This window comes from Sebastes fasciatus, chromosome 11 (genome assembly GCF_043250625.1).
Source record: "Sebastes fasciatus isolate fSebFas1 chromosome 11, fSebFas1.pri, whole genome shotgun sequence".
NCBI lineage: Eukaryota > Metazoa > Chordata > Actinopteri > Perciformes > Sebastidae > Sebastes > Sebastes fasciatus.
The window spans coordinates 132,501-147,922 of record NC_133805.1 but is presented as its reverse complement, the minus strand read 5'-3'; the positions used below and the strand labels follow the sequence as shown (position 1 = coordinate 147,922).

The 15,422-nt window shown below is 42.6% G+C and overlaps 2 protein-coding genes across 3 annotated transcripts in view; both read right to left on the bottom strand.

Annotated features, from left to right (window-relative positions):
• The window catches only part of LOC141776314 (E3 ubiquitin-protein ligase RNF31), a 115,441-nt gene that overhangs the window by 82,966 nt on the left and 17,053 nt on the right, over positions 1–15,422 (bottom strand). The gene's annotated exons all lie outside the window — the stretch shown is intronic.
• mplkip (M-phase specific PLK1 interacting protein) lies at positions 2,635–10,799 on the bottom strand. Of its 2 annotated transcripts, XM_074649779.1 has the most exons (3): positions 10,310–10,799; positions 5,076–5,235; positions 2,635–4,811 (listed from the first exon to the last, which is right to left on the bottom strand). In XM_074649779.1, exons 1-2 carry the CDS (start codon positions 10,613–10,615, stop codon positions 5,125–5,127), a joined length of 417 nt encoding a protein of 138 aa, XP_074505880.1. In that variant the 5' UTR covers positions 10,616–10,799; the 3' UTR covers positions 2,635–4,811; positions 5,076–5,124. The 2 variants fall into 2 exon arrangements, with proteins under 2 accessions (XP_074505880.1, XP_074505879.1); XM_074649778.1 differs by having other exon boundaries at positions 2,635–5,235.

Sequence of the window (15,422 nt, the reverse complement as noted above, 5' to 3'; positions counted from 1 at the left end):
TAATGATGTAATATTGACTATAAATCCCTCTAATTTAACCATTATTAATGGTGTAATATTGACTATAAATCCCTCTAATTTAACCATTATTAATGGTGTAATATTGACTGTAAATCCCTCTAATTTGTGTAACATGTAATTTGGTCAGTTTTTAAAAGTCCTTACCTTAAGTCATGCAGATAATCCATTAAAAAACCCTTAATATATTGTTACACATTAATTCCCCCACTCTGGGTGTTAATCTCACAATCTGCTACCTTACTTTCACATTCAAGTGTTCATTAAGGGGAAATTCACGAATCCCTTAAAATCTACTTCATGTGTTCATTAAGGGACTGTTTGTAACTTTGCGCATCGCGTGTGTCCGGAGTCTCTGCTCCTCTGCTCCTCTGCTCCTCTGCTCCTCTGCTCGCCTTCACTCACACACCACGCTCCTTCTCTCTCTCTCTCTCTCCACCTCTCACGTGCATGCTGCTCACTGCACACTGCAGAAGAGTGTAGGGACCTGCCATTTCTGGTGGCAGACACAGTGAACTGTCTCCCAGAATCCTGGAGGTATGCTCTCCTTGACCACAGGACTCATCTCAGTCCTCATTGGCTACAGTAACATTTCACACCTAGGTGTGAAATTCACACAGAACAAAACCAGAGGAATGTTCTTTGTTCCTTCTCTTTCGACTCTTTCTTCTCATCTGCTCATCTCTCCTGACGTGTGAGAGGTGAGCTGCTGCGCTCTCTCTGCTCTTCATCTACTCAACCCAGGCTGACCTGGTTGAGGTGAACGGCTCTCAAGTCCAGAACTTGCAAAACAGTTCTGGTTCTGATCAATGGCCTGTTAGGAAACAGCCATTGCAACCAAGGAACCAAACGGCAGACGACGCGAGTGCTCTGCCCTTTCCACCAGCTAACTTCAAGCTATCAAGCAAAGAAGTTAGCACCAAACTAACAGCAAAGACGACCTCTTTGACTTGGAACCACAACTTCAACACATGGAATCACAAACCCTTTTCTTCCATGGATTGGTAACGTACTGGGCCTTAGCATTAGCAATCGCACAGGGCTGAGCAAGACTGTTCAACTTTGATTTCTAGAAAGTACTTGTATTGATTTGGTTTAATGTTATTCATTGAGTTTGACTGTGTTGATTTATCTGTATTTGATTTTTGGGTAACTGGCTTCGCCACATCTGATGTGTTTAGTTTATGCTTCACATAGACGAGGTCTTGCATGCAACTAACCATCTTTTCTAACCCACTGCATCTCTAACACACATAAAGATCACATACAGAGACTGTGAATTAGTTAAACATAAACATACAGCTTCAGATAATCTTAACCCCACATCACCCCCCCCTCTCTGTCCTTCTTCTCAGAAGAACAAAGAGGTCATGTGATGACATGCTGATGGCCATCTTTGATTCCGCCATCTTTGATTCCGCCATCTTTGTAGTTTTACAGTGCTCGCCATTTTGTTTGTAGGCCATACAGACATTTTGAGACAAGAACCCATCTTGTTTCCCCCCCCCTCTCTCTCTCTCTCACACACACACACACACACACACACACACACACACACACACAGTGTTTGGTTTGTTTAGTTTAGTTATTTAGTTAGATTAATATTGTGTTTTGAACCTTTATTAACTTGTAAATAAATGTTTGTGGAATATACATGCTGGTCTTTTTAATGTTGCACAAGAGTGAATAATGCCAACCTCTGCTATGTCAAGAACTCCGATATCCTTCAACCTTTACTATCTATTTTGGTTATAGTTATTAATTTAATTATTAATCAACGTTCCAAATTGATAGTTTAGCATATATAATGAGACTATATTAACGTTTTGGTCATTGGTCCCTGATTCCAGGGTGGTGCCCCGTTTATTATTGATGTTTATTGATAATCTTTATTAACATTAATAATTATATTATTATTTATTAATTATTTTGCTAATAACCAAAACCTACCAAAGTAGAACCCCTACAAGAGTTAGTTTAGCTCTGAGAATATCTAGTGAATGTTCAGTGGACGTTTGTGCAGAAATAACTGCTGCAGCTCCTCCAGACCAACAGAGGTTTCCCGTGTCTTGTGAAGTGACGGGGCTCCGCAGAGAGAAACGTTATCGTCTCCCCCGTTCCCTCCGGCCGCGGTCGGGAGGCTGAGGCGGGAAAAGCCAACACTAGGATCAGCATTGATTCATGGAGAGACCTTGGTCTGGTCAGCTAACATTACTGCCAAGCAGCTGAAATATAGAGTGATATTGTGCTTTTAGCTGACGTGTGTCTCCTCACTGTGTTGAGCGATGCTCCTTCATGTCTATGTAGAGCGAGCACAAGCGCCAGCAACAGCACGCTGACTTTAGTTGACTTAACGGACACAGGTGAAGCTGTTAACACATTCTGATTCTAACTAACAGTCCCTCTAAGGGGAATGTCATGTAAGGGGTTTAGTTTTCTAATTACAGGATAAATGAAGGATCTCTGATTTAGATGTTATTAAGATGTTAAGGGTTAGATCAAATAAGGCCACTTTAGTTTGTTTTCACTGTGAGCGTTGCCATGGAAACAGTTTATTAACTGAGCACCAGGTGACGATGAGCTCTTCCTCTTGCTTTCAAAATAAAGCACATGAGATTAAAGAACAAACTCTTTATTTAAAAACATTCAGTTAAAAACATCATCATCATTTCATCGAGTACAAACGAATCAAATCAAAGAGTTTGATCCCTGAGAGGCCAAAGGAGCACGCCGCTGATCCTTGTTTACTGTCGTTGTTGTTTACTATTGATCAGTCTGTTGTTGTTTACTGTTGTTGTTTTCTGTAGTTCTTTACTGTCGTTCTTTACTGTCGTTCTTTACTGTCGTTCTTTACTGTCGTTCTTTACTGTCGTTCTTTACTGTCGTTGATTACTGTTGTTCTTTACTGTCGTTCTTTACTGTCGTTCTTTACTGTCGTTCTTTACTGTCGTTGATTACTGTTGTTGATTACTGTTGTTTACTGTTGTTGATTACTGTTGTTTACTGTCGTTGTTTACTGTCGTTGTTTACTGTTGTTGATTTCTGCTGTTGTTTACTGTTGTTGTTTACTGTTGTTGTTTACTGTTGTTGATTACTGTTGTTTACTGTCGTTGTTTACTGTCGTTGTTTACTGTTGTTGATTTCTGCTGTTGTTTACTGTTGTTGTTTACTGTTGTTGTTTACTGTCGTTGTTTACTGTCGTTGTTTACTGTTGTTTACTGTTGTTGTTTACTGTTGTTGATTACTGTTGTTTACTGTCGTTGTTTACTGTTGTTTACTGTTGTTGTTTACTGTTGTTGATTACTGTTGTTTACTGTCGTTGTTTACTGTTGTTGATTACTGTTGTTTACTGTCGTTGTTTACTGTTGTTGATTACTGTTGTTTACTGTCGTTGTTTACTGTCATTGTTTACTGTTGTTGATTTCTGCTGTTGTTTACTGTTGTTGTTTACTGTCGTTGATTACTGTTGTTGATTTCTGTTGTTGATTACTGTTGTTTACTGTCGTTGTTTACTGTCATTGTTTACTGTTGTTGATTTCTGCTGTTGTTTACTGTCATTGTTTACTGTTGTTGATTTCTGCTGTTGTTTACTGTTGTTGTTTACTGTAGTTCTTTACTGTCGTTCTTTACTGTCGTTGATTACTGTTGTTGATTTCTGTTGTTGATTACTGTTGTTGTTTACTGTTGTTGATTACTGTTGTTTACTGTCGTTGTTTACTGTCGTTGTTTACTGTTGTTGATTTCTGCTGTTGTTTACTGTTGTTGTTTACTGTTGTTGATTACTGTTGTTGATTTCTGTTGTTGATTACTGTTGTTTACTGTTGTTGATTTCTGTCGTTGTTTACTGTTGATTTCTGTCGTTGTTTACTGTTGTTTACTGTTGTTGATTTCTGCTGTTGTTTACTGTCGTTGTTTACTGTCGTTGTTTACTGTTGTTGATTTCTGTCGTTGTTTACTGTTGTTGTTTACTGTTGTTGATTTCTGTTGTTGATTTCTGTCGTTGTTTACTGTTGATTTCTGTCGTTGTTTACTGTTGTTTACTGTTGTTGATTTCTGCTGTTGTTTACTGTTGTTTACTGTTGTTGATTACTGTTGTTGATTTCTGTTGTTGATTACTGTTGTTTACTGTTGTTGATTTCTGTCGTTGTTTACTGTTGATTTCTGTCGTTGTTTACTGTTGTTTACTGTTGTTGATTTCTGCTGTTGTTTACTGTCGTTGTTTACTGTCGTTGTTTACTGTTGTTGATTTCTGTTGTTGATTACTGTTGTTTACTGTTGTTGATTTCTGTTGTTGTTTACTGTTGTTGATTTCTGTTGTTGTTTACTGTTGATTTCTGTCGTTGTTTACTGTTGTTGATTTCTGCTGTTGTTTACTGTTGTTGTTTACTGTTGTTGATTTCTGTTGTTTACTGTTGTTGATTTCTGTTGTTGTTTACTGTTGATTTCTGTCGTTGTTTACTGTTGTTGATTTCTGTCGTTGTTTACTGTTGTTGATTTCTGTTGTTGTTTACTGTTGTTGATTTCTGCTGTTGTTTACTGTTGTTGTTTACTGTTGTTGATTTCTGTTGTTGTTTACTGTCGTTGATTTCTGTTGTTTACTGTCGTTGATTTCTGTTGTTGTTTACTGTCGTTGATTTCTGTTGTTGATTTCTGTTGTTGTTTACTGTTGTTGATTTCTGTTGTTGTTTACTGTTGATTTCTGTCGTTGTTTACTGTTGTTGATTTCTGCTGTTGTTTACTGTTGTTGATTTCTGTTGTTTACTGTTGTTGATTTCTGTTGTTGTTTACTGTTGATTTCTGTCGTTGTTTACTGTTGTTGATTTCTGTCGTTGTTTACTGTTGTTGATTTCTGTTGTTGTTTACTGTTGTTGATTTCTGCTGTTGTTTACTGTTGTTGTTTACTGTTGTTGATTTCTGTTGTTGTTTACTGTCGTTGATTTCTGTTGTTTACTGTCGTTGATTTCTGTTGTTGTTTACTGTCGTTGATTTCTGTTGTTGTTTACTGTCGTTGATTTCTGTTGTTGTTTACTGTCGTTGATTTCTGTTGTTTACTGTCGTTGATTTCTGTTGTTGTTTACTGTCGTTGATTTCTGTCGTTGTTTACTGTCAGCTCGTCCTTCTGTCTTCCGGAGCGTCTGTGACGAGCAGAGCTGCCCAGGGATCCTGCAGCATTGACGGACTGAAATATTTCTCCACCGAAGAGTCTGAAGATCCTCCCTGAAAACACACACACACACACACACACACACACACACACACAGCTTTAATAACATGTAAATCATAAACAATGTGTTTAATGTATTTTCATACTTTATAAAAGATGGATTCATGTTGTATATTGATTATAAAGTAGTTATTTAGGAGAGCTCAGTGCTTTATACCATAACTTAATAAACTATGATGATTAACATTCATACAGAATGATTTAGACCAGGGGTCACCAACGCGGTGCCCGCGGGCAACAGGTCGCCCGTAAGGACTAGATGAGTCGCGCGCTGGCCTGTTCTAAAAATAGCTCAAATAGCAGCACTTACCAGTGAGCTGCCTCTATTTTTTTAAAATTTTATTTATTTTATTTTTTTGCTATTGTTGTTTAAATCAGACTTGCATGTAACTTACAAATGACAACATATATATATAAAAACACTTAAAATTTAAAATGTTTTTTGTGTTTAATATAAATGAACTCTGACCTAGTATAGTTCAAAGGTCAGTATTGTGCGCATGACCAAAACGTAGCGTTTGTTGCGCTCATACAAACAAGCTAGCAGACGCAACGAAAATGAGGAGAAGAGTTACCCCAAAAAATGGCAGAAAAAAGAAAGAAAACATATCATTTTCACGACGAATGGGAGGTAGAGTTTTTTTTTACCACTGTGAAAGGATCCTGCGTGTGTCTCATTTGCGGGGCAACTGTGGCGATAGCAAAGCGGCACAATGTGGAGAGACATTTCACTACATGTCACACAAGCTACCATGCTAACTACCCACCGGGCAGCGCACTGCGAGCAGAAAAAGCCCGCGAGTTAAAGGCAGCTTTGTGCAAACAGCAGTCTTTTTTCACTAGACCGGTTAAAAACTCCCAAAAAGCAACCGAAGCCTCGTTTAGAGCTACGCAATTCTTGATGAAGAAAAAGAAGGCATTTACAGACGGGGAGGTTGTCAAAGAAGCAATGATGATAATTGCTAAAACTGTGCTTGAAGACGAGAAGTATGGAACCGATGTACTCTCCAGTCTCTCCAATGTTCAACTCTGGGCAACTACAATGGTAAGAAGAGTGTCGATGATGTCTGGGAACTTGGCCGACCAGCTGGACCGTGATCTGGCGAGGTGCCGGTGGTTCAGCATCCAGTGTGACGAGTCGGTGGACAGCAGCAGTACGGCTCAGCTGATGGTCTTTATCCGGATGGTGTTTGATGATTTCTCCACAAAAGAAGAACTTCTGACACTACTGCCCCTGAAGACAACTACGAGGGGAGTTGACATTTATAACGCAGTGAAGGAGTTTTTGGTGGAAAAAAAGGTGCCGCTGGAAAAGCTGGTATCAGTGACTACGGATGGGGCTCCTGCTATGATCGGCCGACACACAGGATTCGTTGCTCACTGTAAAGCTGACCCAGAGTTCCCAAACTTTCTGCAGTACCACTGCATCATACACCAGCAGGCCTTATGTGCAAAAGTGATCTGCTTTGAGCACGTAATGACTCCCGTCGTGAAGATCATAAACAGCATCCGCTCCAGAGCTAAACAGCACAGAACATTCAAGGTACTTTTGGAGGAGCTGTCAGCTGAATATGATGACCTGCTACTACACACAGAAATCCGATGGCTCAGCAGGGGACGAATTTTGCAACGTTTTTTGTCACTTTTGGGTGAAATCAAAGAGTTCATGCAGTCCAGAGGTGAGGACACCGTGCTGCTGGAGGACACTGAGTGGATACTTGACCTTGCATTTTTAACGGACATTACTGGGAAACTGAACAGTTTGAACTGTGAGCTGCAAGGCAAAGGTAAAACTGTCGCCGATATGATAAGTGCTTTAAATGCATTTAAAGCTAAGATGAACCTTTTCTCTGTGCATTTACAGAGAAAAAAAGTGCTGCACTTTCCCTCTGTGCAGATGGTGCTGAAAGACAATGCTTCTGCATCTGAGGCTTTTGACAAAGTTGCAGAAAAGTACTCTCAGGTCATAAACAGAGTTGGGCAAGAGTTTGAGAACAGGTTTTGTGACCTGGATCAGCTTGAGCCATGTGTGTCGTTCATTTCTAATCCTTTCATGAACGTGGACATATCATGTATTGCTGAGCAGTTAAGTGCAACATTCAGCCTGGATGCTGAACAGGTGGAGATTGAAATTGTAACACTGCAAAATGACCTCCACCTCAAAGCCCATCAGGCTGCACCAAACTTTTGGTGCCTTCTTGACACAGAAAAGTACAGTGGTGTATGCGCAGCAGCTATGAAGGTTGCAAGCCTGTTTGGTTCAACTTATCTTTGTGAATCAGCCTTTTCTGACATGAACTTCATCAAGAACAAACACAGAACACGCCTCACTGATGCACATCTGCAAGACTCACTCAGAGTTGCAGTGTCAAGTTACACACCAGAGTACAACACACTGGTTAACAGCATGCAATGCCAGGCTTCCCACTAACTGACAAAGAAACAGATAACAGATTTGGTGTCCAGTTCAAAGTGTGACATGATTTATTTAAAAATTTGAGAGTTGATTTTTGTATTTTACATGAGTTATTATTTGTACAAACATGGTGCAAAGTAATTCATGATTTGTTAAAAAATGTTAGTGGCTAGCTAGTTAAAATGGGATATTGTGATTTCACAAGACTGTCGTAGAAGTGATCATTTTCAAATGTTTGAAAAATTTGAAAAACATGTGCACTTAGAGAAAATATAAAAATAAAGTGTTGCATATTGATATTTATCTGTTTCTATATATTTGTTGTGAGAAATCATTAACATGATCAGTGTTTTCACAAAGATAAATATCATTAATTATTAATAATAACATAGAGTTAAAGGTAAATTGAGCAAATTGGCTATTTCTGGCAATTTATTTAAGTGTGTATCAAACTGGTAGCCCTTCGCATTAATCAGTACCCAAGAAGTAGCTCTTGGTTTCAAAAAGGTTGGTGACCCCTGATTTAGACTAATAACACGTATTAATGCTGTTATAGCTGACTGCTAACATGCTACGGCCAACCAACGAATAGATGTGCTAACAGGAGGAAGTCCAACGGTCCGTCAGCAACACGTCAGAACGCATGTCAGAACTCACGTCAGAACTCACGTCAGGACGCACGTCAGAACGCACGTCAGAACGCACGTCAGAACTCACGTCAGAACGCACGTCAGAACTCACGTCAGAACGCACGTCAGAACTCACGTCAGGACGCACGTCAGGACGCACGTCAGGACTCACGTCAGGACGCACGTCAGGACGCACGTCAGGACTCACGTCAGGACTCACGTCAGGACTCACGTCAGGACTCACGTCAGGACGCACGTCAGGACTCACGTCAGGACTCACGTCAGGACGCACGTCAGGACGCACGTCAGGACTCACGTCAGAACTCACGTCAGGACTCACGTCAGAACTCACGTCAGGACGCACGTCAGGACTCACGTCAGGACGCACGTCAGGACGCACGTCAGGACGCACGTCAGGACGCACGTCAGGACTCACGTCAGGACGCACGTCAGGACTCACGTCAGGACGCACGTCAGGACTCACGTCAGGACTCACGTCAGAACGCACGTCAGAACTCACGTCAGAACTCACGTCAGAACTCACGTCAGGACGCACGTCAGGACGCACGTCAGAACGCACGTCAGGACGCACGTCAGGACGCACGTCAGGACTCACGTCAGGACGCACGTCAGGACGCACGTCAGGACGCACGTCAGGACGCACGTCAGAACGCACGTCAGGACTCACGTCAGGACGCACGTCAGAACGCACGTCAGGACTCACGTCAGGACTCACGTCAGGACTCACGTCAGGACGCACGTCAGGACTCACGTCAGGGCTCACGTCAGGGCTCACGTCAGAGCTCACGTCAGGGCTCACGTCAGGACTCACGTCAGGACTCACGTCAGGACTCACGTCAGGACTCACGTCAGGACTCACGTCAGGACTCACGTCAGGACGCACGTCAGGACTCACGTCAGGACTCACGTCAGGACTCACGTCAGGACTCACGTCAGGACTCACGTCAGGACTCACGTCAGGACTCACGTCAGGACTCACGTCAGGACGCACGTCAGGACTCACGTCAGGACTCACGTCAGGACGCACGTCAGGACGCACGTCAGGACTCACGTCAGGACTCACGTCAGGGCTCACGTCAGGGCTCACGTCAGGGCTCACGTCAGAGCTCACGTCAGAACTCACGTCGACGTCGTGTTCAACTTTTTCATATTCATGAATATGATGAATCCAACACGTGTCTAATAGATAGAGATAGAGATCATGATGAAGTAATGAGGGAGTACTAATACCGCTTTCACACCGAGGACTCAGCCACGGTTGAACCAGGGTTGGTTGTGTGAAAGGGTTAACCCACGTCGACCGACAGGACGAGAGACGGGTCGGACCGGCTCACACACTAGTTAGGGTTATATGTTGTGTTATATAAACTATATTATAACAACATAAACATGTAATAAAGTTATAAATGTGTTTTTATATATAAACTATATTATAATATAAACATGCATCATTCTGTGACGTTTTTACGCACATCGATGACGTCACTATTACCCCCCCCACCCCGACCAGATATCCCGGGTCTAACCGGGTCTAACCGGATCTAACCAGATCAGATATCCCGGGTTTAACCGGATCTAACCAGATTTAACCGGATCTAACTGGGTTTAACCGGGTCTAACCAGGTCTAACCAGATCAGATACCCCGGGTCTAACCGGGTCTAACCGGATCAGATATCCCGGGTCTAACCGGGTCTAACCAGATCAGATACCCCGGGTCTAACCGGGTCTAACCGGATCAGATATCCCGGGTCTAACCAGGTCTAACCAGATCAGATACCCCGGGTCTAACCGGGTCTAACCAGATCAGATACCCCGCGTTTAACCGGGTCTAACCGGGTTTAACAGGATCAGATATCCCGGGTCTAACCGGGTCTAACCGGGTCGTTGGTGTGAACGGGATGTTATCAACAGAAGTGATCAGATTATTGATGTTTAGTTAAATCGATGATCTTCATGATTTTTAGTGCATGTGCGCGTGCACCAGTTCCGGGTCTCTTTACCTGCATGTGGTGGTCTGATCCGGACCGCTGAAAACCTCCTCTGGACCCGGACCCGAACCCCCGAGGCCCGAACCCCCGGGACCCGGACCCGAACCGGGCCGGAGAACCGTCCCTGTATCCCCGGTGAGACCCGGGAGAGTAGGTGTAACCATGGTAACCACGCGGAGATCCTCCGTAGGGAGAGCAGACCGGAGGACCGGGAGAGAGAGCCCCGGGGTCTCTCCAGCTGGAGGCCGGAGAGGAGAACCTGCCAGCCGGCCTCAGAGCTCCGGGACTCCGCGGAGGTCTGACTGGAGCTCGGTACATCTGAGCGGCTAGAAGAAGCAGAGAGACGGTGGAGAGAGACCGGAGGACCGGAGCGGTGTACCGGAGGACTCCGCTGCTGGAGACACAAAACAAAACACCGTGACCTCACCGGAAACGGAAACGGAAACACAGAGACCTGCTTCCGGTCCAGCAGACAGCAGCGCCGCCCAGCGGCCAGCAGCATCACCTCCAGAACCCAGAGGCCTTATTCTGTTTATACTGTATACACACAACATCTATAACAATACATTAATGAATGAATACATGAATACATGAATGAATGAATAATAGCTTGAAGATAGTAAAATAAACATTTCATTAGTTTCTCAGTTTGACCTGAAGGAGGCGCCGCTGTGTTGACGTCACTGAAGAGATATTCCACCTGTTTGCACCACTTTACATTTCACACAGCTTCTTTACATATTGTGATAAAGAAAAAAGAAATAACAAAATAATAATGTTAGTAATAATACCCAGATATATAATATATATATATATATATAATATATTATATATATATAATATATAATATATATAGGTGTATATACAGCATATATACCTATATATATATATATATATAAATATATAGAGCTCAAATGGACTTGCATTTCTATAGCACCTTTCTAGTCTTCAACCACTCAACGCTCTTTACACTACATGTCAACATTCACCCCTTCACACCCACATTCACATTCATTTCTATAGATAATCGGAGATAACCTGGTTCTGAAACAGCCCTCTGAGGTCATCAGTGTTTTCAGGTTGTTTTTGGTTTAGGTGAGAAGCCCCGCCCCTCTACAGGTGATTAAAGGAGCATTCTACTGAATTTAAAACATTTACCGTATAAAATCTGCTGTTTAATTCAGGCTGCTCTCCTCCTCCTCTTCCTCCTCCTCCTCCTCCTCCTGATGAAGATGAGTCATCTGTCACTCTGCTCTGTGGGCGTCTGAACAAACTGACTCGCTTCTGCAGCCAAAATAGAGTGAGAAAAAAGATCCTGAAATCACTCTGATCTGAGCAGAAGGGAGAGACCTGCAACCGTTCCCTGTAAACCTGCAACCGTTCCCTGTAAACCTGCAACCGTTCCCTGTAAACCTGTAACCGTTCCCTGTAAACCTACAACCGTTCCCTGTAAACCTGCAATCGTTCCCTGTAAACCTGCAACCGTTCCCTTTAAGCCTGCAACCGTTCCCTGTAAACCTGCAACTGTTCCCTGTAAACCTGCAACCGTTCCCTGTAAACCTGCAACTGTTCCCTTTAAACCTGCAACCGTTCCATGTAAACCTGCAACCGTTCCCTGTAAACATGCAACCGTTCCCTTTAAACCTGCAACCGTTCCCTGTAAACCTGCTACCGTTCCCTGTAAACCTGCAACCGTTCCCTGTAAACCTGCAACTGTTCCCTGTAAACCTGCAACCGTTCCCTGTAAACCTGCAACTGTTCCCTTTAAACCTGCAACCGTTCCATGTAAACCTGCAACCGTTCCCTGTAAACATGCAACCGTTCCCTGTAAACCTGCAACCGTTCCCTGTAAACCTGCAACCGTTCCCTGTAAACCTGCAACTGTTCCCTGTAAACCTGCAACCGTTCCCTGTAAACCTGCAACCGTTCCCTGTAAATCTCCAGTTCATGTAACAGCAGCTCACCTGTAGTTTAGTCGGTCCGGGTGGAGCAGATTATTAATAATAATAATGATTTATTATTCAAATATTCAACTCATACTGTGACTCTTCTGTTTTTTAATTGTATTCACTGTTTTTCATATGAAATGTGAACATTAAACTTAAACTGAAACAGAAAGAATTAAATTATCATATTTATTCTCACTAACTCCTAAAATATCTTTGATTAAAAAGACATTTAAAGTTTGATGTTTATCTGGTTGTCGTTCTAATGAAACATTTAGAGGATTTTAAATCAATGTATTTAGATAATCTGAGGATTAAGAGTGTTATTGGTGAAACAGGTGTAACCTAAACTAAGATCTGATTGTGGTTTAGCGTTGTTATTATTAATATATTAGTATTATTATTAGTATTATTATTAGAAAAAGGTGTAAACTAACCTAAGATGTGATTGTTGTTCAGCGTTGTTATTATTAATATATTAGTATTATGATTCTACCTCCGATGAGTCGGCCGGTGTCCTGACAGCTGAACTCTGATTCAGCAGCAGCTCCGTGTGACTGAAGCTGTGGGTGTGAATGTCTGTGAATAGCAGCAGTGAGTCTGAGCAGTTTGTAGTGGAGGTGGTGTCGAGGTTATCGGGCCTTCCCTCGGCTAACGGCGCTGACGTGTCCCGCAGCCGGCCCACACGCAGAAAATAGATCCTTCGGTTTGACTCACATGACGATCGTCCACCTCTCATCACGTTCCTCTGGACGTCTTCCCTCCTCGCAGTCCGTCTGCACGTTCACACGGAGCTGCCTCCGTCAGAACGCTACAGTACGTACTACATACTACTGACGAACGCAGTACGCAGTACGCAGTACGCAGTACACAGTACACAGTACACAGTACACAGTACACAGTACATACAACTGACGAACGCAGTACGCAGTACACAGTACACAGTACACAGTACATACTACATACTACATACTACATACTACTGACGAACGCAGTACACAGTATACAGTACACAGTACATACTACTGATGAACGCAGTATACAGTACACAATACACAGTATACAGTACACAGTACACAGTACATACTACTGACGAACTCAGTACCCAGTACAAAGTATACAGTACATACTACTGACGAACGCAGTACACAGTACACAGTACATACTACTGACGAACGCAGTACACAGTACACAGTACACAGTACACAGTACATACTACTGATGAACGCAGTATACAGTACGCAGTACACAGTACACAGTACATACTACTGATGAACGCAGTATACAGTACACAGTACACAGTACATACTACTGATGAACGCAGTATACAGTACGCAGTGCACAGTACACAGTACAAAGTACATACTACTGTCGAACGCAGTATACTGTACACAGTGCACAGTATAAAGTACATAGTACACAGTACACAGTACACAGTACACAGTACATACTACATACTACATACTACATACTACTGACGAACGCAGTACACAGTACACAGTACATACTACATACTACATACTACATACTACTGACGAACGCAGTACACATTACACAGTATACAGTACACAGTACACAGTACACAGTACATACTACATACTACACACTACTGACAAACGCAGTATACAGTAAACAGTACACAGTACACAGTACACAGTACATACTACTGACGAACGCAGTAAACAGTACACAGTACATACTACTGACGAACGCAGTAAACGGTACACAGTACACAGTACATACTACTGACGAACGCAGTACGCAGTACACAGTACACAGTACACAGTACATACTACTGACGAACGCAGCACGCAGTACACAGTATACAGTACAAAGTACACAGTACATACTACTGATGAACGCAGTATACAGTACACAGTACACAGTACACAGTACACAGTACACAGTACACAGTGCACAGTACATACTACTGACGAACGCAGTACACAGTATACAGTACAAAGTACACAGTACATACTACTGATGAACGCAGTATACAGTACACAATACGCAGTACACAGTATACAGTACACAGTACACAGTAAACAGTACTAGGTACACAGTACACAGTACATACTACTGACGTACTAGGTACACAGTACACAGTACATACTACTGACGTACGCGGTATACAGTACACAGTAAACAGTAAACAGTACACAGTACACAGTACACAGTACACAGTACATACTACATACTAAATACTACTGACGAACGCAGTACACAGTACACAGTACACAGTACATAATACTGACGAACGCAGTATACTGTACACAGTACACAGTATAAAGTACACAGTACACAGTACACAGTACACAGTACATACTACATACTACATACTACATACTACTGATGAACGCAGTATACAGTACACAGTACCCAGTATACAGTACACAGTACATACTACATACTACACACTACTGACGAACGCAGTACACAGTACACAGTACACAGTACACAGTACACAGTACACAGTACACAGTACACAGTACTGATGAACGCAGTACGCAGTACACAGTACACAGTACATACTACTGACGAACACAGCACGCAGTACACAGTACACAGTGCACAGTACATACTACTGACGAACGCAGTACACAGTACACAGTACACAGTATACAGTACACAGTACACAGTACATACTACTGACGTGACTCTCTCTCTCTCCAGTTAAACCAGTACAGTGACTCTCTCTCTCTCCAGTTAAACCAGTGCAGTGACCCTCTCTCTCCAGTTAAACCAGTACAGTGACTCTCTCTCTCTCCAGTTAAACCAGTGCAGTGACCCTCTCTCTCCAGTTAAACCAGTGCAATGACTCTCTCTCTCTCCAGTTAAACTAGTACAGTGACCCTCTCTCTCTCCAGTTAAACCAGTACAGTGACCCTCTCTCTCCAGTTAAACCAGTACAGTGACCCTCTCTCTCCAGTTAAACCAGTGCAGTGACCCTCTCTCTCCAGTTAAACCAGTGCAGTGACCCTCTCTCTCCAGTTAAACCAGTGCAGTGACCCTCTCTCTCCAGTGAAACCAGTACAGTGACTCTCTCTCTCTCCAGTTAAACTAGTACAGTGACCCTCTCTCTCTCCAGTTAAACCAGTACAGTGACCCTCTCTCTCCAGTTAAACCAGTACAGTGACCCTCTCTCTCCAGTTAAACCAGTGCAGTGACCCTCTCTCTCC

Coding starts and splice junctions, on each gene's coding strand:
- mplkip (XM_074649778.1), bottom strand. CDS start 10,615: ATGTACCGAGCTCCAGTCAGACCTCCGCGGAGTCCCGGAGCTCTGAGG. Junction 5,236..10,309: donor GATCAGACCACCACATGCAG/GTAAAGAGACCC, acceptor GTGTGTTTTCAG/GGAGGATCTTCAGACTCTTC.